Source organism: Schistocerca cancellata, chromosome 1, assembly GCF_023864275.1.
Source record: "Schistocerca cancellata isolate TAMUIC-IGC-003103 chromosome 1, iqSchCanc2.1, whole genome shotgun sequence".
Classification (NCBI taxonomy): domain Eukaryota; kingdom Metazoa; phylum Arthropoda; class Insecta; order Orthoptera; family Acrididae; genus Schistocerca; species Schistocerca cancellata.
Genome location: NC_064626.1, coordinates 761,383,731 through 761,410,406, shown reverse-complemented (window position 1 = coordinate 761,410,406; position 26,676 = coordinate 761,383,731). Strand labels below are relative to the sequence as shown.

The following is a 26,676-nucleotide window of genomic DNA, read 5'->3' as shown; positions in this document are numbered from 1 at the left end:
TTAATTCATTAGACAAAAAATTGCAGGCAGCTGGTATATTTTGTGATCTGTCAAAGGCATTTGACTGTGTAAATCACAATATCCTTTTAAGTAAATTAGAATATTATAGTGTAACAGGAAATGCTACAAAATGGTTCAAATCTTATATCTCTGGCAGGAAACAAAGGGTGTTATTAGGAAAAAGACATATATCAAGCTATCAGGCATCATCCAACGGGGAACTAATTACATGTGGGGTCCCACAAGGTTCCATTTTGGGGCCCTTACTTTTTCTTTTGTACATCAATGACCTTTCATCAATAACATTACCAGATGCCAAGTTCGTTTTATTTGCCGATGATACAAACATTGCAATAAATAGCAAATCAAGTGTAGTCTTAGAAAGATCAGCTAATAAAATATTTGTCGAAATTAAACACTGGTTCCTAGCCAATTCTTTGTCACTAAACTTCGAAAAAACAGACTACATGCAGTTCAGAACTTGTAAGGGGTGTCCCACGAATATATGCTTAACATAAGATGACAAGCAGATAGAAGAAGTGGACGGTGTTAAATTCTTGGGATTACAGCTTGATAACAAATTCAACTGGGAGGAGCACGCCACAGAACTGCTGAAGTGTCTTAACAAATCTCTATTTGCAATGCGAATTGTGTCAGACATAGGGGATATAAAAATGAAAAAGCTGGCATATTATGCCTACTTTCATTCCTTTATGTCATATGGGATAATTTTTTGGGCTAATTCATGAAGCCAAGCTAAAGTTTTCCAGGCAAAAAAACGTGCAGTAAGAGTTATATGTGGTGTGAACTCAAGGACACCCTGCAGAAGCCTGTTTAGGGAACTAGGGATACTAACTACTGCTTCCCAATATATTTAATCCTTAATGAAATTTGTCATTAAAAATATATCACTTTTTCAAACCAACAGCTCAATTCATGGAATCAATACTAGAAATAAGAATAATCTTCACAAAGATTTAAAGTCACTTAGTCTTGTACAAAAAGGTGTGCATTATTCAGGAACACACATTTTCAATAACTTGCCAGCAGCCATAAAAAGCTTAACAACCAATGAAATTCAGTTTAAGAGAAGTCTAAAGGATTTATTGGTGGCCAACTTCTTCTACTCCATTGATGAATTTCTCAGTAGAACTAACTGATTTGTGTGTGTGATGATATAACTTCTGCACAATTTCATTGCAGTAATGTGTTCATTGTAAATATATGTATGTGTGTGTGTGCGTGTGTGTGTGTGTGTGTGTGTGTGTGTGTGTGTGTGCGTGTGTGTGTGTGTAAGTAAAATCTAACTTCTGCACCATTTCAGTGCATTAATGTGTTCATTGTAAATAAGTATTATAGTCATTGTATTGCACGTTTATTACCTTATAAATAAATAAATAAACTTTTTTTTATTTTAGATTCAGTGCATTAGTATTTGTAAAATGACTCTTTCATATAGTGTTCATTAAAAAATGATGATCATTCCACTTGGGACCTGTGGAATGGTACATTAGCTTATTTGTTTTAGTTGTAAATATTTGTCATGTATTGTTGTTTTTCTGACATGTTCCAAATCCTGGAGGACCTCCTCACTACGGATCAATTGGAATGAAAGTAAATCTAATCTAATCTAAACTGATACTTTGTTACCTTGGGTATAGAAGAATTTATACATGTGACAAGTGTGCAGTGATCTGAAAGACCTAAGTTACATTTTGTGCCTCAGTGAAACCATTTTCCATGCTTGTGAAGATATTATCTAATAGAGAAGATGAAAACTCTGTTATTCTACTGGGGTTCGTAAAGAGTGGTTTCATGTAAAAGCTGTTTAGGATACTGTCTCTTTTCTTCACTTTCAGTTAACATGTTAATGTTGTAATCCCCACATAAAAATAATTTCACTTCATTATTATATAAACTGCTTAACACTGCCTCCAGCTTTTTACAAGCCGTGTTTTTATCGCCCATTGGTGACCTATATATTTGGGTAACAATTAGTTTATTGCTCTTCTCCTCAGTTTTTGTCTCTGTGTCACATGATTCAAAATCTTGCTCAGTATTTAGATGGTCCTGTTCTGTTTTTGTTTAAACTGTAATTCTATTTTTGTATAGATGCATACTCCACCATTTTTACATCCATTGCGGCAATAATGAGATGCTGATATAAATTTGCTTATATTCATAAGATGTACTTCATTTTCCTTGCACTAGTGGCCTCCCAAACAAATTCATGAGACATCAGCAAAATTATTTAAAGCTAATTCTAAATATAACAATATTTTGAAAAGGATAGTTGCTACTCACAATATAGCAGAGATGCTGAGTTGCAGATAGTCACGACAAAAAGACTGTAAGAGTTGTTGGCTGATGAGTCACACAGGTCACTTCTCATCCCATCATATCCCACACACACTCAATTGGAGATAAGTCCACAGACACCTGGTAGCTACTACACATCTTGCAGTTGAGTTTCACAGGCAGTGTATGGGCAAGCATTATCCTGTTGGAACAACACATCACCCTCCCATTGCGCCGGCCTGAGTGGCCAAGCGGTTCTAGGCGCTACAGTCTGGAACCACGTGATGTCCTTAGGTTAGTCAGTTTTAAGTAGTTCTAGGGGACTGATGACCTCAGAAGTTAAGTCCCATAGTGCTCAGAGCCATTTGAACCATTTTTGAGCCTCCCGTTGCAAGAGTGGTAAAAGAACAGGGCTAAAAAATTCTACACATAATGAGTTCTGGCTAGAGTCCCCTCCAAAAACACCAAACATGAACGAGAGTTGTAGCTTATCTCACTGTAGACCGTAAGGCCTGGGGTGGAGCCAGTGTGCCTTGGACAAATGCATTCTACAAGACAACACTCACCAGTTCTATGTCATATGCACAAATGACCATCAGTTCGTGCAGGCAGATCTGTTTTCATTGCTGAAAACCATGGTGTGGCATTACATCTTTCAGGTGATCCTCTCCTGGTACCAGCTGAGCCGTGCGCATCAATGCTGTGGCATGAATGGAAGAAGGGCTAGAGGTGTTCACACCCATAGTCCCACTGCTAATAACCAGTTTGCAACAGTTTGTGTTGGCACGTCTGGGCTCACAAGCCATCTTATCTGTGCTGTTGTAGCTGTACGATCTGCCACTGCTGCCCTTAAAATACAGCTGTCCTGGTGGACAACCAGAACCTCCTCTATGGGTGTGAGAATGTTCACTTGACCACTGATACCAGTGTTGTTGCATAGATGATGGAGCACATCCAACTTGTCTGGCTATTCTCCAACAGCACTACCCCTCTATTCAGAAGGCCACAATTTGACCCCTTTCAAACTCACTCATTTGGCTGTAGGAAGAGTGCATCTCGACCTGGTTGCCTGCTTGCTTCACACATTTGCACCACACTTAGTCTTCTGGCTGTGAGCATTCCTTATTAAAGGATAGACACAGGTGCTCCCTTGTAGCTATGCCACTACAGTATATGTTGGTAGATGACATTGAAACCATAAGCAGTACATCTACTATCCTCCAGATGGCATATGCCATCATCAGATCAAAATTGACATTGTCTTTCCAGGTGTACTATTATCTTTTCCTAGCACTGTATTTTAACTATTTTGTCATTGTGACATCATGTTGATAGGAAAAATCTTGTTATCTGTTATTTTGTCATAATTCTGAGAAGACCTCATGAGCAGTTTTCTTTTATAAAATGTTGTGCATTGGTTAATGCAGAAGTAACACAATGGTGTTAAGTAAAATGTTTTCAGTCTTCAATCTTCCAGTGGTTAAAACGCCACGAGCTTTCAGTCACTTTTGCTATTGTCAAATGGAATGACTGCTGATGGGCTCCTTTTATGCCCTTATAAAGGGTGATTGTTTCCACCGTGTACAAACTCTAGGGGTTGATTGATGAGAGGATACAGAACAAAAAAGGTCTAATGAAGTTATGTCTGGAAATGCATAGTTTCCATGCTAGATACCATTTATTCAATCCTACATTGTTACAGAGACTGCAGTCTAATATGTGCTGTATCAAGCAGTCAGAGTTGTAGTATGCATGGTTTCCTCCTAGAGGGTGCTACTGTTCCTCATAGTCATGTCTTAGCACCCTCTCTTGCCATAGTAATTGGTAATATTGTGTCTGATTCACTTCCCTTGCTGACTCACATTGTAGTAGATGTGATACAGCATTGTACACAGTGGTTCCATATTCAAATCGAGAGCTTGCCGACATGGTGTTTACTTATCTAAAGGCAAATGGCAACAGACGGCAAGCAGCAAGGTTGTCTCAGGAGACCTATCCCCTCTGACAACAACTACAGCATTCAATGTTTGCAATAGTGTTTCCCCATTTGTCCAAGACAGGTTTGTTTCATGAAGGACATACACCAGACTTGGAGGAAAATGTGATTAACACTGTGGAAGGTGATTGTCATGTCACCCACCAGTACTTGGTAAGCCAGAAGACCGTGTGCAACATTCTCCATGATGATTGGTACTACCCTTGGAGGGCTTACTAGCGACAGACTTTCCATATTGGAAGCAACTTTGTCACTGTTTTCTTCACCAGGCAACCACGATTCCAGAATTTGTGTCATCCATCCTATTCACAGATGAAGCCACCTTTATGTAGAGTGGTATCTTCAGCTTTCATAATGGTCATCTGTGGAATAGTATGTAGAACGCCCATGGTATGGTTACAGCAAATCATCAGCATCGGTGCTGCCGGGATAATTTGCAACCATATTTTGGGACCAGCGTTCCTTCCACATAGCCCAACATACTGGAATTACAGACATTTCATGCTGGTGACTTTTCCCCTCATGGTGGAATAAGTGCCATTGGTGATTTGAAGGGTTATGTAGCTGCTGCATGATGGTGCTCCAGCCCACTTCGCTGCTAACGTCCAGACACATCTCAATCGTGTCTTCCCTGGTCAATGGATCAGACGAGGGGATCCAGTTGCATGGCCTGCTTATTCACAGGATTTCAACCTGTGCAATTTCTGGTTACGGCACTATCTCAAAAGTATTGTCTATGCAGAGCCCATTCCAGATGTGGAGACACTGGAGCAGAGCATTCGTGCTGCCTCTGACACTGTTTGGATGCGGTCTGATCAATGTGGACATGTAAGACAGAACAAGCTACGGTGCGCATGTGCATACATTGAAGCACATGGAAACCATTTTCACACATACTGTAACTGTGGCTGCATTGTACAGTGCATATTAGACTGCACTCATTGTAACAATGTATGATTGAATAAATGGTCTCTATAATGGAAACCATGCATTTCCATACATGAGTTCATTAGACTTTTTTTGTTCCGTATCCTCTCATCTATCAATCCCTGTAGTATGTACATGGTGGAAAAAATCACCCTGTATACTCTAGCTGTTGGCAGTGACACCTCTGGTGCAGATGCTATTGCCAAATATGAGCATACGTTAGCTCTGCATTATATGCAGCCTTATGATCACTGGATCCAAAGTTGAGCTGTATGGTGCTGTCTCTATTAAGATTGTCAGTGATTTTTATTTTGATGGCTTCCATACCAGTGGGAATTGTGGGGGTGCATGATGGCATGATAGTCTGTTATTCTTGTTTATGACCCCTACAACAATGTGACAATTCTGCTGTAGAAGAACTTAAATCATCTACAGAAAGCTTTAGGCACAGGGCATAATGCTGTGATGAATTATTAAATGATGGGTGTACCCAGTGTGTGGGTTTTAGAGTTGTGGATGCTCTTCATACACAACTGAGTAGCATTTTTGCTGGCAGAAACTGGGTTATCATATGGCTGACAATGACTGCTGTTAAAGAATGGTGATAGTTTGGCATAATGAATCAGAAACATTTGGATAGTCTTCAGACATCCCAGCACCATCTGCCCATCTATGCTGTCATGTTTAATTCTAGGTTTTTCAGTGAGGAACTATGTATAAATGCCACTCCAAAGACTTGGTGTCGTTCACCTCTTCGTCAGAATAAGCGCTACATTACATTAGTAATAACCATTTGACATAGCAATCTGTTCTGGCAATAGTGCCTCAATAATTCTTATTTGAGTATTTTGATAACTAAGGTTTTTGTTAATATGAAGTCATCAGGTAATATGTTAAGAGGGAACTTCGCCAGCTGTGATGCACTTCGTTGAAAATTTGCACCATGCTCAATTAAATGAACATCTTATAGTTATCTCTTTCAGAGATGTAATTGAATAGCTCAGTTATCAAATGTGTTTTGCTTTTATAGATAAAGCATTTGCAAGGTTTATTTTGTTGTCATTGTCAGCAGAAGTTACTTTTCATTATTTTAATTATTATAGACAGAATGACAGTTTTGATTAAGTTTCACATTTTAAAACATTACTGTCAGAATATATGTTCCTATTTACATACCCTAGTTTCATTTCTTTATGCCTTTTGAGCACACTTTTTTTGATTTTTGTACATTGTTTCTTTGTGCACTTTACTTTTTGTTTTCAAACTTCTTATTATTTGTAACTTAGGGAACTTCTCGATGGATATTACCATTTTGCTGTCAGTGCTGGTGGATGTTACCATTTTACTATCAATGCTGTGTTGCTGACTTTATTTGTGTTACACTGTTTAGGGGTAGTGCCAATATCAGATAAGAAAATCAAACAATGGAAAGCCTTGAATGGAATAACAAAAATATTATGAAAAGGATAGACTGTTATTCACCATACAGAGGAGATGCTGAGTCACAGACAGGCAAAACAAAAACATTGCTATAAATTTTAGCTTTCAGCCAGAAGGCCTTTTTTTTGTGGCAGAAGATACACACACACGCATTCGCAGAAGAAGAACACACATGCACATGATCACCATCTCTGGTCACTGAGTCCAGCCACAGCAGGCATAGACAATAATCATGCATGTGTGAGTTATTCTTGCATGAATGTGTGTGTGTATAACAGTGTTGTTGTGCCTGTCCGTCACTCAGCATTTCCTCTGTGTGGTTCAATGTTAATAAAAACTTTTTTAAAGTCTGTATTGAGCAAAAGACGTGTTGCCTGCTCATAATGTTTACAGTATAACCTTTGGAGTTGCTCCAGAAAAGAGGATCACATCTGGTGAATTAGCTTTTCAGTTTAGAGTAGTCTTCAGCCAAAAAAAGAAAAAGGAAAAAAAACAGTAATTATGACAGGTATTGAAGAGGAGGGCCACACAAATAATTCATGCTCCTCTTAATTTATGGTGTTCTGGTTACAATCGGTACATCTCAGTATTATTCATAACTATGCTGTAGCGCCTAACACAAGTTACCAGAAATGGAAATAAAACAAAATTACTTTTACTCATGATATTTTAGCCCTCAGTAAATTTGATGGTCTCTGAAACACTTCTCATGTGCGAGATTGCTGAAGAAACAGATCAACTGGGGAAACATATTCTTGCTGCTGCTAGTATAATGTAACATCACAGAATATGTTTGTCAGCTGTCTTATAATCAAGTTATGACCTGGAGTGACACAGAATTATCCTCTTAAATTCAATTCATAGTTTCTTGTCATTTCATTGAAGGTGTTTCATTGAAAGAGTGATATCGAGTTAGTAAATTTATATTTTTGAGTCCAGGGAGATCAATAACAAATAGTGTCTCATACATTGCAAATTATCTGCCTTAGCCATCACTGGGGCAGTGAGGGAGACATACATGCCACAATTGTTTGCTAGCTCTGTGGTAACTTGGTCATGCTGTAAAATGTAGGTTGCATTAGCTGGAGAGCAACTTTTCACTTTTTCTGTGGCAAAGCTTCAAGCAGTCACCTCAAAAATCAATAACAAAAACTGAAGAAAACTTCTCCATCATAAGTATTCTTACTACTTTCAGCACCTATAGATCTGATTGTGAAAAATTTATGATATTGCAGAATTGCATGTTCAATAATGCTTGCATTTTTCTGCTGCTATTGACATAACTTTTAGTACTTGTGAATAAACAATTTTATTGATGAAATTGTGGCACTGAATAATTTGCTAGCTGGTTCACTGAACATTTCTATACTATTTGTCTATGAAATAGGACAGCATATAGACACAGACTGTTTTGTAGTAAAAAATGTTTAACACCTTTCTAAGTTTTGATGATGTGGATATGCTCTTGTTATTGATATCTTATGTTTTATTAAAGCAGAAGTATTGAGTCATTGACAAGCACACACAAAAGAGAATGAAATCTTTGCTAGCTTTCAGAAAAAAGTCTTTGATGAAATGGAGACCGTGGACACATATGTGTGCACGTGCACGCACGTGCCCACACACACACACACACACACACACACACACACACACACTCACAAATGCGATAGAGTGATTGTGTGCGTCATCACGGTGGGGTGGGAGGGAGTGAGGGGGTGTCCTTTTGTTGGTTTCCTCCTCACTCTGTGACAACAATATTAATCATTTTATCCACATTTTCTTCTTTTAAAATCTTTAATGCTGATAACCTTTTGCCGTTGAGTGCTCATAAACTCCAAACACCGAACACACACGCCTGTACACCTACATTGTGCTAGGTGGACTCACAATGTCAGGATTGCAGGTCAGCAGGTCAAATGGGGTGGAGATCATGTCAAGTGGCATGAGCAGAGGAAGAAAGTTATAGGAACTGTGCTCTTGGCCACAGTTTAATGGTAACCAATAATTCAAGTGACAACTGATTGGTAGTCATGCCTACATAAAACGCTGTGTAGAAATTGCCTGGCTTATGACTGGGCTGCTCTCACAGGAAACCCTGCCTGTGATGAGATGTGTGAATCGGACAGGTCTAGCATCTGGGTCTTCCATTGGTATATGACCCTTGTGGCAAGAGATTAGAGAGGGAGTGGCATCACCATGGACCTGAATGCTGTGTGGGTGGGTGAGGAGGCTCTTGGGTAGGCTGTCCATCATTTACCGGCTTGATGATAGATAATCAAAGATATGGTGAAGGATGTGGTTCAATTGCTCCAATCTGAGTTGATATTTGAAGATGATGGGAGGCACTCATTGGCAGCTGATTTTTGGGGATGGTGGGATGATTAGGCAGGGGGAGGGGTGGGAGATGAGAATATGGAGTGGAACATCTGCGTATGAACTAGGTTTAGGGCCATCCATAGCCAGGCTATATTAGAACATTTTCTAATGTGGAAGGGATGACAGCTGTCAAAATGCAGGTACCTTAGGTGTTTAGTTGGTTTATTATGCTCTCCCCCCTCCTGACACAATTCCCACCCCAGTCCACCTGCCGAACTGCAATCCTGGCGTTGAGTGCTAAGCCATCACAATTTAGTGCACGGTTGTGTGTGTGTGTGTGTGTGTGTGTGTGTGTGTTCTCTACTTCATCAAAAGTAGCAAAGATTTTTTCTCTTTTGTGTGTGCGTGTTGGTGACACAACACTTCTGCTATTCGGGGAGTGGTCCCCTTTACTACTAAATTACTTACATTCTGCCAAAACTTTCCCTAATATATTTATATTGCCTGGTGTCTCCCTTCCACCCTAAACCCTGTGTCATCTGCCCTTTGTTACTGCTCATGATTTACATCTACTTTGTCTTTCCCAACTTCTACATTCTCATGTCGCCATATGATTTCTTTCTCGCCTTTGTTACGCACCCACTATACTGGCGTCGACTATTGTGGCCATGCGTAAATCTTATAATACCCTGCAACACTAGTCAGGGCCATTTTGACTGCACTGTGCACTTTCCTGTGAACCACCCATCTCCTGGATCACAACTAAAATACTTAAACAAACCATTACATTTCATCTCCAAATCAACCCATACCTTGTCACACATTCTTCCTGGCAGAATTTTATGTTTTCTGACTATCCACCCTCCCCTGCTCTCCAGAGGCACAGTACCTTGTTCCCATGTAATCCTAACTATATACACCGCATATCCAAAATTGAAACCCTTGTCCTCCCAACAGTTGTAAGAGCTCTCCAGACACCACGCCTATAAATTATAAACTTGTTGACATCTTGCTCCCATCTCAAAGCACCACACCCAGTCAACACCTTTACTACCCACAGTGACCCCCTTGCCAACCTCTCATAGCACCCACACCCCTACCTTGCTGACTGTCCCAATGTGCCACTTCCTCCAAAATTCCCTCCATAAAATCCAGAACACAAAAAATTCAAAACACCGTTGTTAACCTTCCCCCAAAATCCTCAATCCTACAGGAGTTTCAGTCCTATACAAAGGCCTTACCTTAAGTGCCCTCCCCCCTGCCAACCCACATTTAATCATTTTGGACTTGTCAAATACCAGTTATCTTAGTCCCAGTCCCTGCAACAGAAAACTTATTTGCTATCAATCCCTCCAATCAGAATCAACTTAATACCAACATTGAAACCTTGCCCCCTCCCAGTTCAGACCACCATCCAACTGTGACTCTCCTCCCTCCCGTCTAACCCCCCCCCCTCCACCCCAGTAAACTTCCAGGAATTCCTTACCTCCATCCTAGCCTCACCGTCCTCCTCAGATCCCTTTCCAAGAACACAAACCTCTTAACAGAAGAAAGGACAGCTATTCACAACCTCAAAACAGATGTGGATTTAAACATCCTCCCTGCAGGGAAAGGCTCCATCATGGTTGTGATGAATCACAGTGACTATCTTACTCCTCCATCGACAAGCTCTGCAATAGTGAAGCAATAGTGAAGCTCTGCAATAGTGAACCCATTCCAGAAGTCCAATATAATCTCCAATCCTTGCTGAAATCCTTGGGCATATCCCAGAATCTCTACCTTAAATCCATCTCCCTTCTCACTCCAGTGATCTCCCACATACCCACTTTCCAAATGCTTGCAAAATTCCACAAACCCAACAATCATGCTCCTCCATTGTAACTGGTTATTATGCTCCCACCGAAAGAATCTCAACTCTTGCAACTGAAACCAACAACCAACCAAACAACCAATCAGCTGCCAAAGCCTAGCCTCCCATATGAACCAATCCCATCACCAATTCTCAACTAACCCCAATCCAATCCCACCCTTATCCCTATTCCTCAATGTTGATACCACCTTCCTATGCCTCAACATCCCTCACGCCCATAGCTTTGCCACTATCTACTGCTTCTCCTAATGTCCTTCTGACTCCAAACCCACTACCTCATGCCTTATACACCTTACCAACTATATACACACACACACACACAACTACTTCTCCTGTGAGGGGATGGTATATAAACAAATCCATGGCACAGCCATGGGCACCACATGACACTGTCCTATGCCACATAACCTGTCAATGGGCCATCTTGAGCAAAACCTTCCTAGCCTCACAAAATCCCAAAACCTCTTGTACAGTTCAGGTCCATTGATGATATCTTCATTATCTGGACCCAGAGCCAGGAAATCATATCCTCATTCCTCCACAACATCAACACCTCTCCCATCCACTTCACCTGGCTGCCTGAAGCCCAATATGCTACCATCCTGGATGCTGACCTCCACCTCTCTTATGGCTCCATCCACATCTCTGTCCATACTAAACCCATTAACCACCAACAGTACCTCCATTTTGATAGCTGTTACCTCATCCTCGCCAAAAAAATCGGTCTGATACAGCCTGGAACCCCATGGATGGTGTATCTGCTGTGACAAAGAATTCTGTTGCCCAGCATGCTGTAGGTCTCACTAAGCCCTTCACAATAGGCACTACCCTCCAAAACCAGTATGCAAACAGATTTCTTGTGCCATATCATAACATACCCCTAATCTTCCCACCAATCACAAAAATCAGCTGCAAAGAAGTGCTCCCATCGTCAGCCATTATCACCCTGGACTGGAGCGACTGAACCATATCCTTTGCCAGAAGGCCATCTGTCATCATGTCTGGGAATGGAGGATTTCCTACCCAAGATCCTTCCCACCCATTCTAAAATGATATTCCATCAACCACCCCACCTACATAACATCCAGTCCATTCCTATGCTACTCCCACCCCAACCCCTCGTCACAGGGTCATAACCCCAAGGTTATCTCATCATCAGTAATGACATTGAACATTAGTGCTCAAATTGGTTATGTTCAAGGAAGAATGCAGATATGGCCACACCTTGATTTTTGTTGTTATGAATTAGAGCATGCTTTACTCTACTCCCAACTTTTTAAACTTGGCCATTGATTACAAATGTCACAAAGAGGTTAAATGATCACAGTTAATCAGAGTTGCCAATAATTGGGTACCTTCCGGAAATGAGAAAACCATTATCTTGCATGATTTCTTTGATGACATGTGTCCCATACACAGCAAAAATGTTTCAAACTGCTTCTGCTGCCGCCATACTAGAACTTCAACTAGAAAATTACAGTTGATAAATACGTTAAGAGCAACCTGTGTGCCAATACGGTTTCTAAAATAAAGGGAGGAGTTGGTACAAACCTTGGCTTCACATTTACACTGTGTGACATTTACCACTAGACCACGAGCCGATACAGCATCAGACTTGCTTCTAGTAGGAGACGTAACTTCCTCCAGAAACTTTTCGATGCTACAGTCTTTCTGTTTTATGCAGATAGCTGGACTTAGGTTTCTGAGGGAGTGGCCAGATTTATTGGCACCTTAAGTGAACAACTCAGACATTTATGTGAAAGACTTAAATGGAAAAGTAAAGTGGTGCTATCACACTTCTTTGGAACACACCTGAAATTATCTTTGTGTCCAATGAACACCCACTGACCTAGATAACATACTTCATTACATTACTCAAAAAGTCTTTGAGCCAATCACATATTGGAGATCCTACACCATATGTTGGGTCTTTTGTTAGTAGTCTACAATGTGGTCAAACATCAAATTCTTTCCAATAATTGAGGCATATAGAAGCTGCCTGTTGGTCTGCACCAGCAGTTGACAGGATATTGCCTGGCAATGGCAAGGAATGCGTTTCTCAAGAAGAGAAATTTGTTAACATCGAATATAGATTTAGGTGTCAGGAAGTCGTTTCTGAAAGTATTTGTATGGAGTGTAGCCATGTATGGAAGTGAGACATGGACGATAACTAGTTTGGACAAGAAGAGAATAGAAGCTTTCGAAATGTGGTGCTACAGAAGAATGCTGAAGATAAGGTGGGTAGATCACGTAACTAATGAGGAGGTATTGAATAGGATTGGGGAGAAGAGGAGTTTGTGGCACAACTTGACCAGAAGAAGAGATCGGTTGGTAGGACATGTTCTGAGGCATCAAGGGATCACAAATTTAGCATTGGAGGGCAGCGTGGAGGGTAAAAATCGTAGAGGGAGACCAAGAGATGAATACACTAAGCAGATTCAGAAGGATGTAGGTTGCAGTAGGTACTGGGAGATGAAGAAGCTTGCACAGGATAGAGTAGCATGGAGAGCTGCATCAAACCAGTCTCAGGACTGAAGACCACAACAACAACAACAACAACATCCTTCTTAATGGATCTATTGGCTCTAAAAATCATCATAGCTGTAATACTGCAAATAAGGTAAAGTCTGTTTGTAGCCACAAGGTCCAAAATATTTCTGTCACATGTGGACTATTGAACAAATTTACTGAAGACAGTTTTCAGAGAAACCATTCAGATGTACTTTACAGGACTGTCTGAATTTACTGGGGATGAGTGTATAGACATGTGATTCTATACTGAGTGGGTTGACGTTCGCTCTTTCTCCTTCTGCTATGGCAAGTCAGGGCAATTCTATTCAGTGAAGCTTAGACTTTCCTGGAATACCTCTGCAACTTTAGTAGTAAAGTTGGGTGCCCATTAAAAGTAGCCAATTAATAATTCGAGTGCACCAAGGCTGGTTACTCACACCCAGATATGTTCACAGTCAGGCTGAATTTTGACCTCACTAGACATAGTATTGTTATATATTGCAATGAACACATCCATGTGGCACAATCTAACCCGCCTTCTCAATATATTTTCTATGTCTCATTAGATATGGATGCAGAAAGTAACAAAGTATACTATTCTCCAGCTTTACTAACATGTGTAAATTTGACAGTTGGAAGTTTTAATTCTTTGCCTGAGATGATAGCATTAGTGTCAATATTTTTCTTTTAGTTAGTGAACAACTTTCCATTACATTGGTGCTGTGTCTATACTTGTTGAAGGTGTCAGTTATAAGTAATTTTTGAGTCAGTTTATTATCTATACCATAATACCAAAACACAAACGACAAACATGTATTTCTAAATAATGGAAAGAGAAGTGGTAACCACTCACCATGTAGTTGAATAAGTTGAATAACTGAATGGTTGACAGGCATGCGCACATTCACCCACCCACACCTACACACACACACACACACACACACACACACACACACACACACACACACACCTTGGTGGACTACATTGCTGTGGCACTGGTATTTCACCAGGGTGAGAGGTTGTATCAGGAGGTGTGAGTGAGAAGAGCAAGGAAACAGGTAGCAGAAGGGAAGGGCGGAGGGAAGGGAGGCTCATAGCTGCAAGGGAGAGACTGCAAGGAACTGGAATAGGATAGCACAGACAAGGCAATTAAGTGTAGTACACAAAGGGAGTATTGAACTAGAAGAAGATAGTTCAGTGTGGGGGGAGGGGATGATAGAACAGAGAAGGTTTAAAACTGCAGAGACAAAAGACTGAATGAAGATATGTCAAGTGAAGTGGAAGACATGAGGCCAAGAGATGGGTGTGAGACTAGTGGAGATTGAAGACAGGAGAATTGCAAGACCAAAGCATGTATCAGTTTATTTTAACATTGGTACCGAGTGGAACTTTATACCTTTAATATATTATCTTCAGGGCAATAAATATCAGAAGATTCTCATGTCTGATGAGAAAATCTAGTAATAATCAAATAATACACAACCTGTGGCAATTTATTTGTACATTAATTCCAACAGTTTTCTTTACTCTCCTGGAGGCAATGGGTGCATTTGCTGCATTATGATAGTGAAAGTTATATTGAAGCACAGTTTACATCTACGTAATTCAAGAGAAGCTTGTATGTGTGCTTGAGAGAGGGGGGGAGGGGAGGGCACATGGGTGTGAGGAGATGCAGGTAGCATGGACTGTGATGAACATGTAATGCCCAGCAGCATGTTCTGCCTCTGAGTTGTCAACAATGCTCTGGGCCATACTTTGACAGTGACCAATAATTCAGCTGGACATTGCCTTATGATCATGCCCACATAAAAGACTGTGTTTAAGTTATGGTAAAGATAGTATTGGGTGTAAGGTATGTGATGCATCTCAAACAGCCTCTCCATACAAATGCCAACTTCACCTTCACGAGTTGCAGCCAAGGATTGCTGCACGGTACACCCTGTTACCACTAACGAGGATATGGCGACCGAGTATCTCCCGGAATAAGGAGACACCCTCTACCAAGCGAAATGGCCTCCTAGGAGGGCGGATGAGCAGGTAGAGGCAGGACACTCTCTTGTCCTTGGGATGGGAAACTGTCCCTAAAGGCGGAAGAGCCACATGATGGCCAACGGCATAGAATGAAGAAGGCAAGGAGAAACCACTTCATTAAAGATCTAATTAGATTTCTCAAGTATCAGCAGCCATAATATGAATATGAAACAAGCTCTAGTAAAAATGCAATCCGGAGTAATAACCCTTCATTCGGATCTCCGGGAGGGGACTACCAGAGATCTCGTTTCAACAGTTCATAGGAAGAAAGGAAATAAAAAGAGCTATAGTAGAATTGGAACGTGGAACGTCCGCACCTTACTGCAGATGGGGAAGCTCGAAAACCTTAAGCAAGAAATGAAGAAAATGAAGTTGGATATACTAGGAGTGTCTGAAATGAGATGGCAACTGCGGAGATTTCTGGAGTGATGAGTACAGGATAATTCACACAGGAACGATAGAAGATAGACCTGGAGCAGGTGGGGTTGGAGTAGTTATGAGTCGAAAATTGGGGCAGAGAGTGAAGGGGTATATACAATATGGAGGAAGGATAATACTTGTCAGTCTGGATACCAAACCTACAGAGACGGTTGTGATACAGGTCTATATGCCTACCACAAACCAGGAGGATGAGGAAGTTGAAGCTGTATATGAAGAGTTAAATGGAGCCATGAAAGGAATCAAAGGAGAAACAAATTTAATAATTATGGGAGACTGGAACACAATAGTAGGAGATAAAGATGTACAGCCAGCTGTTGGACGCTACGGCCTTGGTAAAAGGAATGATAGAGGAGACCGACTTATAGAATTTTGTAACAGGAATCAACTGATAATATCGAACACGTGGTTTCAACATCACCCCCGTAGAAGATACACCTGGAAGTCACCAGGGGATAGAGAACGATACCAAATTGATTACATTCTAGTCAAAAATAGATTTAGAAATCAACTAAAAGACTCTAGAGCATACGCAAGCCCAGATATTGTGAGTGATCACAACATGGTTGTTGCGGAATGCCGACTCAAGTTCAAATGCATAAGGAAGAAAATAGGAAATGGAAAACTGGATATAGGGAAGCTTGGAAACCGTGAGACGCAGAAGGAGTTCCAAGAAAGGGCTAAGGATCTAATTCAGCAGCATCCTATAGAGAATGTAGAACAACATTGGGAAAATATGAGAGATGGCCTAATAAAAGCAGCTGAAGAGATAATTGGAAAACAAAAACCTGAAAAGAGGAAGGAGTGGATAACTGATGAAATAATACTTATGTTTGAGGAAAGAAGGAAGCTCAAAAATAATGAAACGGAAGAAGGGAAAACGGCATACTGAGTGCTTAGGAACAAAATCAACAGGAAGTTGAAGCAAGTAAAAGAAAGATTCCTTGAAGACAGATGCAAAGAAGTTGAAGACCTTCTGAAGAAAGGGAACCTTGAATTAGCATACAAAACAGTGAAACGCTTCTTCTCAGGAGGACAAAGGATTAGATGTAATGCCCTAATAAGAGAGGATAATAAGATGGTGTATAATCATGAAGATATAGCACTTACGTGGAAGGAATACCTAGAGAAATTATATGGAGGCAACGTACAAGATGACATGATTGAAAGTGAGGACGAAGTAGATAAAGATGAACTAGGAGACAGTATACTAAGGTCTGAATTTGATCAGGCACTACAGGCACTTAAGCATGGAAAAGCACCAGGAATTGACTCATTGCCTGCAGAAATCATCAAAGCAGCTGGAACAGAAATAAAAGATAAATTGTATAAATTAATCTGCCAAATATATGATACTGGAGAGCTGCCTGAGGACTTCAAAAAGTGTATTATTGTTCCATTACCAAAGAAAATGCCAGCAAAATCGTGTGCACAATACAGAACCCTCAGCCTAACATCACATGCATCAAAAATTTTGACGACCATCCTCCTCAGAAGAATTGAAGGGAACATGGAATGCATGCTCACAGAAGACCAGTTTGGCTTTAGAAGAGGGAGAGGTACGCGAGAAGCCATTATGGCCCTAAGGCTCATAATAGAGAAAAGAATGGAAAAAGGAAAGGACACCTACATAGCATTTATTGACCTCGAAAAAGCATTTGATAAGGTTGAATTGAAAAAGCTATTCCAGATATTGAGGGAAACTGGAGCTAAGTATAAGTACAGGAGAACGATATGGAACATATACAAAGAAGAGGTGGCAATAGTGAGATGTGGGGAACATCAACAACAAGCAAAAATTAAACAGGGTGTGAGACAGGGATGTGCACTCTCCCCTGTCCTCTTTAATATGTACATACAGAAAGCAATGGACGAGGTCAGAGAAAAGTTAGGACAAGCTAATGGAATCAGGATCCAGGGAAAAATAGTTGATATGCTGCGTTTTGCGGATGACATTGCTGTCCTAGCGGAAAATGAGGAAGAATTACAAGTAGTGTTGGAGGAAATGGAAAACACTCTTGCTGCACGGTACAACATGAAAATTAATAAGTCAAAAACAAAAATCTTAGTTGCAAGCAAACAAAATAATCAAGCAATTACGAATATAAGGCTGAATGGAGAGAAGCTGAAAGAAATACAAGACTTTGTCTACTTGGGAAGCAGAATAACATCAGATGGTCGTAGTAGGAAAGATGTAATAAGTAGAATAAATCAGGCAAAGATTGCATTCTATAAAAGGAAAGGACTCCTCACATCAAATATGATAAGTCTGTCGTTAAGGAAGTGGTTAATAAAGACCTTTGTTGGGAGTGTGCTTCTCTACGGCAGTGAAACCTGGACACTTGGAGAGGACGAAAGAAGAAGGATTGAAGGATTCGAAATGTGGTGTCTGCGAAGGATGTTAAAAATTCCATGGACAGCCAGAATGACAAATGAAGAAGTCCTGCAGAGAGCGGAGGAAGTTCCAGTTCTTTGGAAGACGGTCAAGAAGAGGAGAGATATATGGATGGGACACATTCTGAGACATGAAAGTCTTCTCCACACTATAACGGAAGGCCTTGTGGAGGGCAAAAGGGCAAGAGGCAGACCTAGAAGAAAGTACATAAGCCAGATAATGCAGGACCTAGGATGCGGAAGTTTCACGGAATTGAAGAGGCTGGCCGACAATCGCACTGAATGGAGAGCTGCTGCAAATCAATCTTAGGATTGGCAACTTAAGAAGAAGAAGAAAGATAGTATATGATATAACTACTTTCACAGGTAGCCCTGCTTCTGATGGGGTATGATATGGCTGAGACAGATCAGGAATAAAAGGATGCACTTGGAGGGTGCATAGCACAGGTCTCACACCTGTATCGTTCACACAGATGTAATCCATGTGGCAATGAGTTGGGACTGTGTGTGTTGCGTATGGATGGAAGAGGGTATTTCATAGATTAGATGGGCAGTGCAATACCAGTTAGGGGAAAGTGGGAAGGATGTTCTCCATTTCAGGGCATGTCGAAAGGTATTCAAAGTCCTAGCAAAGCACATTGTTAAGTTGTTCCAGCACAGGACTATATTTGGAAATTGGGAGAGGGCTGTGTCCCTTTGCAACAGATTTATGTGAGCAGTGGGGGAATTAGATGCCTGTGTTATATGACACAGGAGATCTGTTTGTGGGTGAACTTTTAAGGATATTGTTTGTCTGTAAGTGTCAAAAAATGGTTCAAATGGCTCTGAGCACTATGGGACTCAACATCTTAGGTCATAAGTCCCCTAGAACTTAGAACTACTTAAACCTAACTAACCTAAGGACACCACACACACCCATGCCCGAGGCAGGATTCGAACCTGCGACCGTAGCAGTCCCGCGGTTCCGGACTGCAGCGCCAGAACCGCTAGACCACCGCGGCCCTGTAAGTGTCGAACTGACCTGCAGTATGAGCATGGGCACCATCACGTACCAGCCTTCTTGTAGACCATAACATGCAAGAGACTGATTGTCACTGCAGATGTGCTGTCCACATGTTGCCTTGATTTATGGGAGTAGTGTGGAAGGGATGCCTACTGTCATAATGGAGGTAGTTGATGGTTTGTGGCCTTGATATAAACGTAGATTTTTATGGAGCCATCAAGGGATAGACGTCAGTGTCAAGAAAGGTGTCATGTTGGTCTGAGGAGGTTCGGAGGAAATAGGTAGCAGAGAAGGTGTTGAGGCTGTGGTGAAATGAGCATAGAATGCCTTGTATCTGGTTTTAGACCATAATGATGTCATCAATAAACCCAAAGCAGAAGTGGGGTTAAGCATCTTGGATAACTAGGAAGATTTCTTCTAGGTGGCTTATAAACAGGTTGATATATGAGACTGCCCTGCAGGACCAATGGCCATTTACAGATTAGTTTGTGTATCTACCATTAGATAATCAGTTATGTGTAATGCCATCCTCTCACACAATGAGTTGATGTGTAGCTGTATTAGTTTTGTACCATTGCTTCCTTTTATTCCAGATCGATGAGCCATTGTCTCATGTGAAACACAAAATAAATTCAGTGTTGTTTTCGCAACATACTACTAAAGGTTGAAACAATGACAGGCAAGAATGCTCTCTACATCATAAGCAGAACTTGTGAGATGCCATATTGTCTTTATTATTTTTCAGTTGAAGCCTATATTCGATGGATTTTATATTATAACTGACTCCATATGAATGTAAGCTGTTTCTACATACCAGCACATTGAAGATCTTGCTCAAAAACGCATCATTATTGGTACAGTTTGCTGTACTAAATGCCAGGAAATGTCATTATCGGTGGTTAAAAAATTTTCAAATTTAGTTCTTTTCATGTTATAACTTGTTTGTTATGAAAGTACACCATTTTAAGGCAACAGCACTTTGAAGAGTCATCAAAAATGCATCGTTCTTGGTAGGAGTTGTTGTAATTGTATGCCAGTTAATAACATATCACTGATTAAAGCCTTCAGAAGATCAGAACATAAAATACAAGATATAATACTGAGTCACAAAACTATGTGAAGCAGGGTCACTCTGTGCTTTATCCATTTTATTTATTTATTTATTTTTATTTTTGTTTTATTTTACCTTCATATTTTATAAAAGGTTATGGGATTTTCTTATCAAATTTATAGAAATATTTTCTATAACATTTGATGTTATGTAAATATAAGTGCATTCTCTTTCAGGAGTAAGTTTGTCCAATCTTGTAAATTTTTATAAGCATATGTTCTTACTGATTGGACATGGAACATTTCTTCTTGTCTTGCAACATGTTCATGGATACTGAAGTTTTTATTTGTGTATACAACAGACAGAACAATACAAATAGCACATGGAAAAGGGAAGAAACATGCATTTTAGTAGAGGTAACGTAGGAATTTTTTGTGTTTACATTATCATAAACAAACTCTGTGGCTTGCAAGCCAGATACAGCCATCAGCCAACAGATGACACTGGAGAGTGCTATAGTGACAAATCACGTTAACTGGGATGTTCCATGTGACACAGGTGCTGTGTCTCATGAGGTTCAATTTCCTCTCTACGTCAGTGTTAGCTGCCTCATCCCATGTGATGACAACTTAGAATATAATTAGTTTGGTGTGCTAGGAATGAGGTAGTATGTTTGGAGTTGGCAGAACATTGGGAGAAGTAATGCTCAATACCAGCAAGGTCATGGGCATGATGTGTCTTAGTGAATATGGACGTAGTGAATCTTCCTGGCAGATTAAAACTGTGTAACAGACCAAGACTTGAACTTGGGACCTTTGCCTTTCGCAGGCAAGTGCTCTGCCAATTGAGACAACCAAGCATGACTCATGAACTATCCTCACAGCTTTACATCCACCAGTACCTCATCTCCTACCATCCAAACTTCACAGAAGCTCTCCTGTGAATCTTGCAAGAGTAGCCCACCTGGAAGAAAAGATATTGCCAAGATATGGCTTATCCACAACCTGGGGGATGGTTTCCAGAATGATCTTCCACTCATGGGTCCAGAGGTAGTGTCAATACCAACAAACAAGGAACCAGGTTGTCATGAGTTGGAAACGGTTGAAAGATGGTGAAGGAAGTGATTTGTGTTCTTGTAATGGGAAGGTAGGCTATAAGTAATTGGTTGGAGGTGTTAGTCAACAAGATCAGTAATCTTTCACAGTAACCAGTTTGCAGATGCCTTCTGTCAGACAGTTACTCTGGTTCATCGCCACATTAGTGGGAGGATGTTGGGAGGACAGTCAGATTAGGATGTGTTTTAAGATTGTACTATGATATATCACTATGTCAGAGGACCATACGTGTTTAAGATTACAGTCTTCTATTCACATACTAAATTCCAAAATACAGAGGATACCAAGGAGACTCATCCGATTTTTAAAAAATCGTAACTATTATGTTATCTGAAATACATGCATGAACAACGTTCCATTGGAAAGAGCAAACTCTCAAGTTTTGCATGGTACATCAGAACGAATCATAAAATTTAAAAAATTGTAACTATTAGGTTATTTGAGATAAGGTGCATGCTTCATTTTTCTTTGCCAACAACAATTTTACAGGAAGCACATATCACAATATGCTTGAGAACTTCCTTTCCCATAGTTGGAGACTGATTCAAATGACTTCATTTACAAGCAGGATGAGGCACTGCCACACTGGCATCTGGATATGCAGGAATTTTTAAATCAAAGGATTGCTGAATGATGGATCAGTCACACTGGACCAAATGATTCAGTCTTACATTACTGGCCTCCAATGTCACCAGACATGACTGTATCCAATAATTTTTTGTGGGGGTTTATAAAAGACTCTGTTTATGTGCCTCCATTACCAATAACAGTGAATGAACTGAAACATCACATAACAGTAGCTGTGGAAGCTGTAACTCAAGGCATGCTCACTGCAGTGTGGGAACAATTTGAATTCCACATTGACATGTGCTGTGTATCTCAAGAGAGATGTATTGAACACCTATGGTAAGGTATGAAAAAAATGTTTTGAATTTCCTGTTCATCAAAAAACAAAATTCACTGTATATGTTTATTAGTTTCAGAAATATAGATGTGCCAAATTGGATGATTCTTTTTGATATACCCTGTATGTCTCCTTACATGATACAAACAGTCAGCTTCCCTGCCACAGTCTCGAATATCAATGAGTGACATCCACACTGAGAGAGAGTTATGTGGGAATGAATAAAAATGAAAACAATAACTGAAAAGTAAATTATAATTCGTGCAGTTTTTAATAATGGTTGTTTGTTTAAATAAACGTCTTTGCTAAATTTTATGAAGCTGCCCTACCTGCTAGTTAGGCAAAGCCTTGTTGGCTAAAAATGAAAAACTATATGTTGTTGTGAAAAAAAAGTAATGGAAGGAAATGGTGTTTCGCTTTGTGAATTTTGTACCATGCTACAATATTGGTAAACACAAGGAATAATCCCTTCAATAATTAATAAACAGCAACAATCAGCAGGAAACAAATGGTGCTACTAACGTATTATTAGTTGGTTATTCAGGTTATCATGTAAGACATCCATCCACAGTCTCAAGTTGGGATCCATGCCTTTTGTCCTTACAGTGTTCGTATGGAAAATCTCCTAGCACCTCTGACTCAGGGGATGTGCTAGTTTTCTAAGTTTCGGAAATTTGCCACCCTAGAAATAAGATCCTTCATGTTTTATACCATTTAAAACACTTTATAAAATACTTGCAAACATTGCTACATCCTTAAAATCCAGGATGCAGAATAATGTTTTTATTGTAAATTATGTTTGCAAACTTCCATATACCATGGGAATTTGTCAGCAATTAAACCTGTGTTTTTACGAATAATAGCAGCAGCATATTTTTTGCCATGACTAAAGGAATTTCATGTTTAATTCTACGCATCATTATGTAACACATAAACGTCAGCTTTCTTTCTTTCTTTCTTTCTTTCTTTCTTTCTTTCTTTTTCTTTTTCTTTTTCTTTTTTTTTGCCCCCTAACACAGGAATCCTAATTTCCTTAACATTATTTGTTGCAAACATCATCATCACATTTAAACTTTAAAAAACCCATGATTAATCACCTCATTAAAATTTGCAGGTCAAACCTAGATTTAAATTGTCAATATACAGATGCAGAGATCTGGCTTGCATTGGAAAGAACAAAATTACGAGACAAGGTTCTTTCAATGAAGGGACAGTTGGATGCTAAGGTCACTCAGGAAGGGGACCGTCTGTCTACTGGTGAGAAACAATTACTGTGTCTTGCTAGAGCACTGCTGCGGAATTGTAAGGTTTGTTGTCACATTTTTCCATAGTTAAATTATGCAAATTGGATTAAACTAGAAAAATAAGGAGCTGCATTTGAATTATTACATCATTAGTCATAAAATTTGACCTTAAACAATTGTATTTTAGATACTATTCATGGTGAACATCAAAATAAGACTCATATAAATAAGAGAGTTGAGCACTGTAGTGAAAAATGTGTGTGATGCACAAAGCTTATACTGCGACACTGAGGAAAATAACAAATTCGTTGGATGCAATTTGTTACCACTAACCTCTTTACTTATCAGCAATGTTGAAATGTTAGACAAATGCTGCTTACTCTCTGACTATTTGATTTAAGTTTTTGCACTTGCATCTCCAGTCACATGAGATTTGAAACTGAGCTCATTGACATAGTCTTTCCAACTTATTGTGGTTCTGATTCCCTACATAAAATTCATCTTTTATTTTTTTTTCTCCCTTTCTTTTGTTTATTGGCCCTCATTTTCACAAAATCATATTTGGCTTACCCATCCAGGTATCATTAAAATATTTAACTTGCTTTCAAATTATGCTGAATGTGTTCACTTTAATAAACTGTTATTTAAAAGTAGAGTGACTTGCATAGTTCAGTTATTGCATTATGCTGGGAACACCTCTTTAACATAGATGAAAAGATTGCTTAAGCTTTTTGCTTCAATTGCTATTCCAGTCTGGATATACTTATTGTGCATCGTAAATAAATTAAAAAAAAGGGTAGTTATATGCATTTTCCTTAAAGCAGTCAATTCAAGTACCATATGTGAAAAGGAAAATTAATTGGAGACTATTAGATGGGAAGATGGGAGGAGACAGGGGCGCGGGCCTTGGGGGTTACCTGCTGAGCCCTCCACACTTTTATTCCAACCTCCTTCCTAAAAAATTGTATTGTATTTTTGTTGCTCCTGTAGTCTTCAAAAGCAGCTTATACTTAAAATATCAGTCACATGGAAGTTATTATCATGCATACATATTAAATTATAAACAATACACTTTCTTCATTTAAATATTTCTGTAATACACTACATATATTTAACTGCATTAGGGATGACATGTTGAATTGCAGACAGGCATGACAAAAAGACTGTTACACATTGGGTTTTCAACCAAGGCCTTCCTCAGTAAAGAAAACACACACACACACACACACACACACACACACACACACACACACACACCTCATGCACAGCCGATCTCTATCTCTGGTAGCTCAATTGTAATACCTACATTTAAATATTCTTTGATGGTTTAAAAGGAGTGGTGCTGTAAATATGACTTCAAAGGTTCTCCAAGGGTTTTGACCTCAGTATTTGCTTTTATCTTTTTGGGAAATTTGTTATAAAGTTTAAGTCCCATATGCCAAGTGACCTTGAATGTCTTTTTTGCTATCTGCTGTCTTTACCTATTACGTCTAGGAACCTATTGTTCTGAAAGCTTAGAAGGCAGTTTTCAATGATATTGATGTTTGGTTTGTGGGGCACTCAACTGCGTGGTCTTCAGTGCCCATACAAAGTCCCAATTTTTACACAGTACAATTTTTTACACAGTCCAATCTAGTCACTTTCATGAACGATGATGATGATGATGAAATGATGAGGACAATACAAGCACTCAGTTTCTGGGCAGAGAAAATCCCCAACCTGGCCAGGAATCGGACCCGGCACCCCGTGATTCAGAAACAGCAATGCTAGCCACTGGACCACGAGCTACGAATGGGACAGTTTTCAATTTAAGTGTATCCATCTGCTCTATTGGGAGTTATTCTTCCTGCAGCAATTTTTATGTTTACTATTGAATTTTGTTTAATTTGTTATTTATTATTAAGTGGGTCATTTAATTCCCACTAACTGAAACCAGAAATAATTAGAAAATAAAATGTTAAATGCATTGTAACCCTTTAATAAAATTCCAAACATGCATCCAGCAACAAAGGACAAAATTAAAAAAATTTATTAAATATTTTTCTTCAAGAGGGAAAAACCCTCAAGTTGAAATTCCATTCCAGCACAATTGCTGCACACAAGATGCTCTAAAATTTTGAGTTTTTCAAAATATTATTTTGGAAGTGTTCAGTCTGAGTTTTTAAATGTCTTCAAAAGATATTCATATTTATTCCAAAACATGAAGTGTAATATTATGTTACTTGCAAGATTTCATATTAAGGCTTCTTCATGTTCCATTCGCATGATCAAAATGGGACCAGTTACTGTTTAAATGCTTTTGTGCACATTGTAAATAGTCTGATCTTGTCTTTGTAGTTCTGTAGGAGTATATTCCTAGATCCCTCACGTAACACTGGTTCTTGAAATTTTGTAAGTATGTTTTCACAGAATAATTAGCATCTGTATCCAAGAAACAGCCACATCAGGTTTTTCAGCATTTTTTTTATTCTCTCCCAGGAGTCAGACAAATGTGGGACCATTTGTGCTGCTCTCCTTAGTATACATTAAATATCATCTGTTTGTCCTGTCTGGTATGAGTCCCACACACTTGAACAATATTTTAGGATAAGTTACAAGCGTGATTTTGTAAGTAGTCTTCTTCATAGAGTGACAGGTTTTACCATTAACCTTCAAATGAATCAGAGTCTGACACATGCTTTATCTACAACAAAGCATGTGTGATCCCACTTGATATCCATACAGAGTGTTACACTCAGGTATTTGTATGAGTTGAGTAGTCCCAATTTTGATTAATTGATATTGTGGCAATAGAATACTACATTTTTCATTTTGTGAAATACACAGTTTTACATTTCTGAACATTTAAAGTGTGAGTTACCAATCTTTTCATCGCTTTGGTTTTCATCATCATCTGATAAAATAATTATGCAGCTTTTTTCTGGCAGTACTTAATACTAGATAAATCAGTCATTTACAGAAAGTATAGGGTTACTATAAATGTTGTCTGCTATGTCATTAATATACAGCTGTAAAGCAAAGGTCCCAACATCCCTTCCCTTGGGCACAACTGAAGTCCTTATACTAGATCTGTCACTGACTCTTCATCCAGTACAAAGTACATCCTTCAAGAAAGCTTCAACCCAGTCACACATT

At 39.4% G+C, this 26,676-nt stretch overlaps 1 protein-coding gene across 7 annotated transcripts in view; it reads left to right on the top strand.

Annotated features, from left to right (window-relative positions):
- Positions 1 to 26,676, top strand: part of LOC126186509 (ATP-binding cassette sub-family C member 5-like) — a 532,505-nt gene that overhangs the window by 487,407 nt on the left and 18,422 nt on the right. For all 7 annotated transcript variants that reach the window (XM_049928217.1, XM_049928221.1, XM_049928220.1 and 4 more), the window contains one exon: positions 23,412 to 23,604. In XM_049928217.1, coding sequence (XP_049784174.1) covers positions 23,412 to 23,604 — 193 coding nt within the window. The remainder of the gene's footprint in view (positions 1 to 23,411; positions 23,605 to 26,676) is intronic.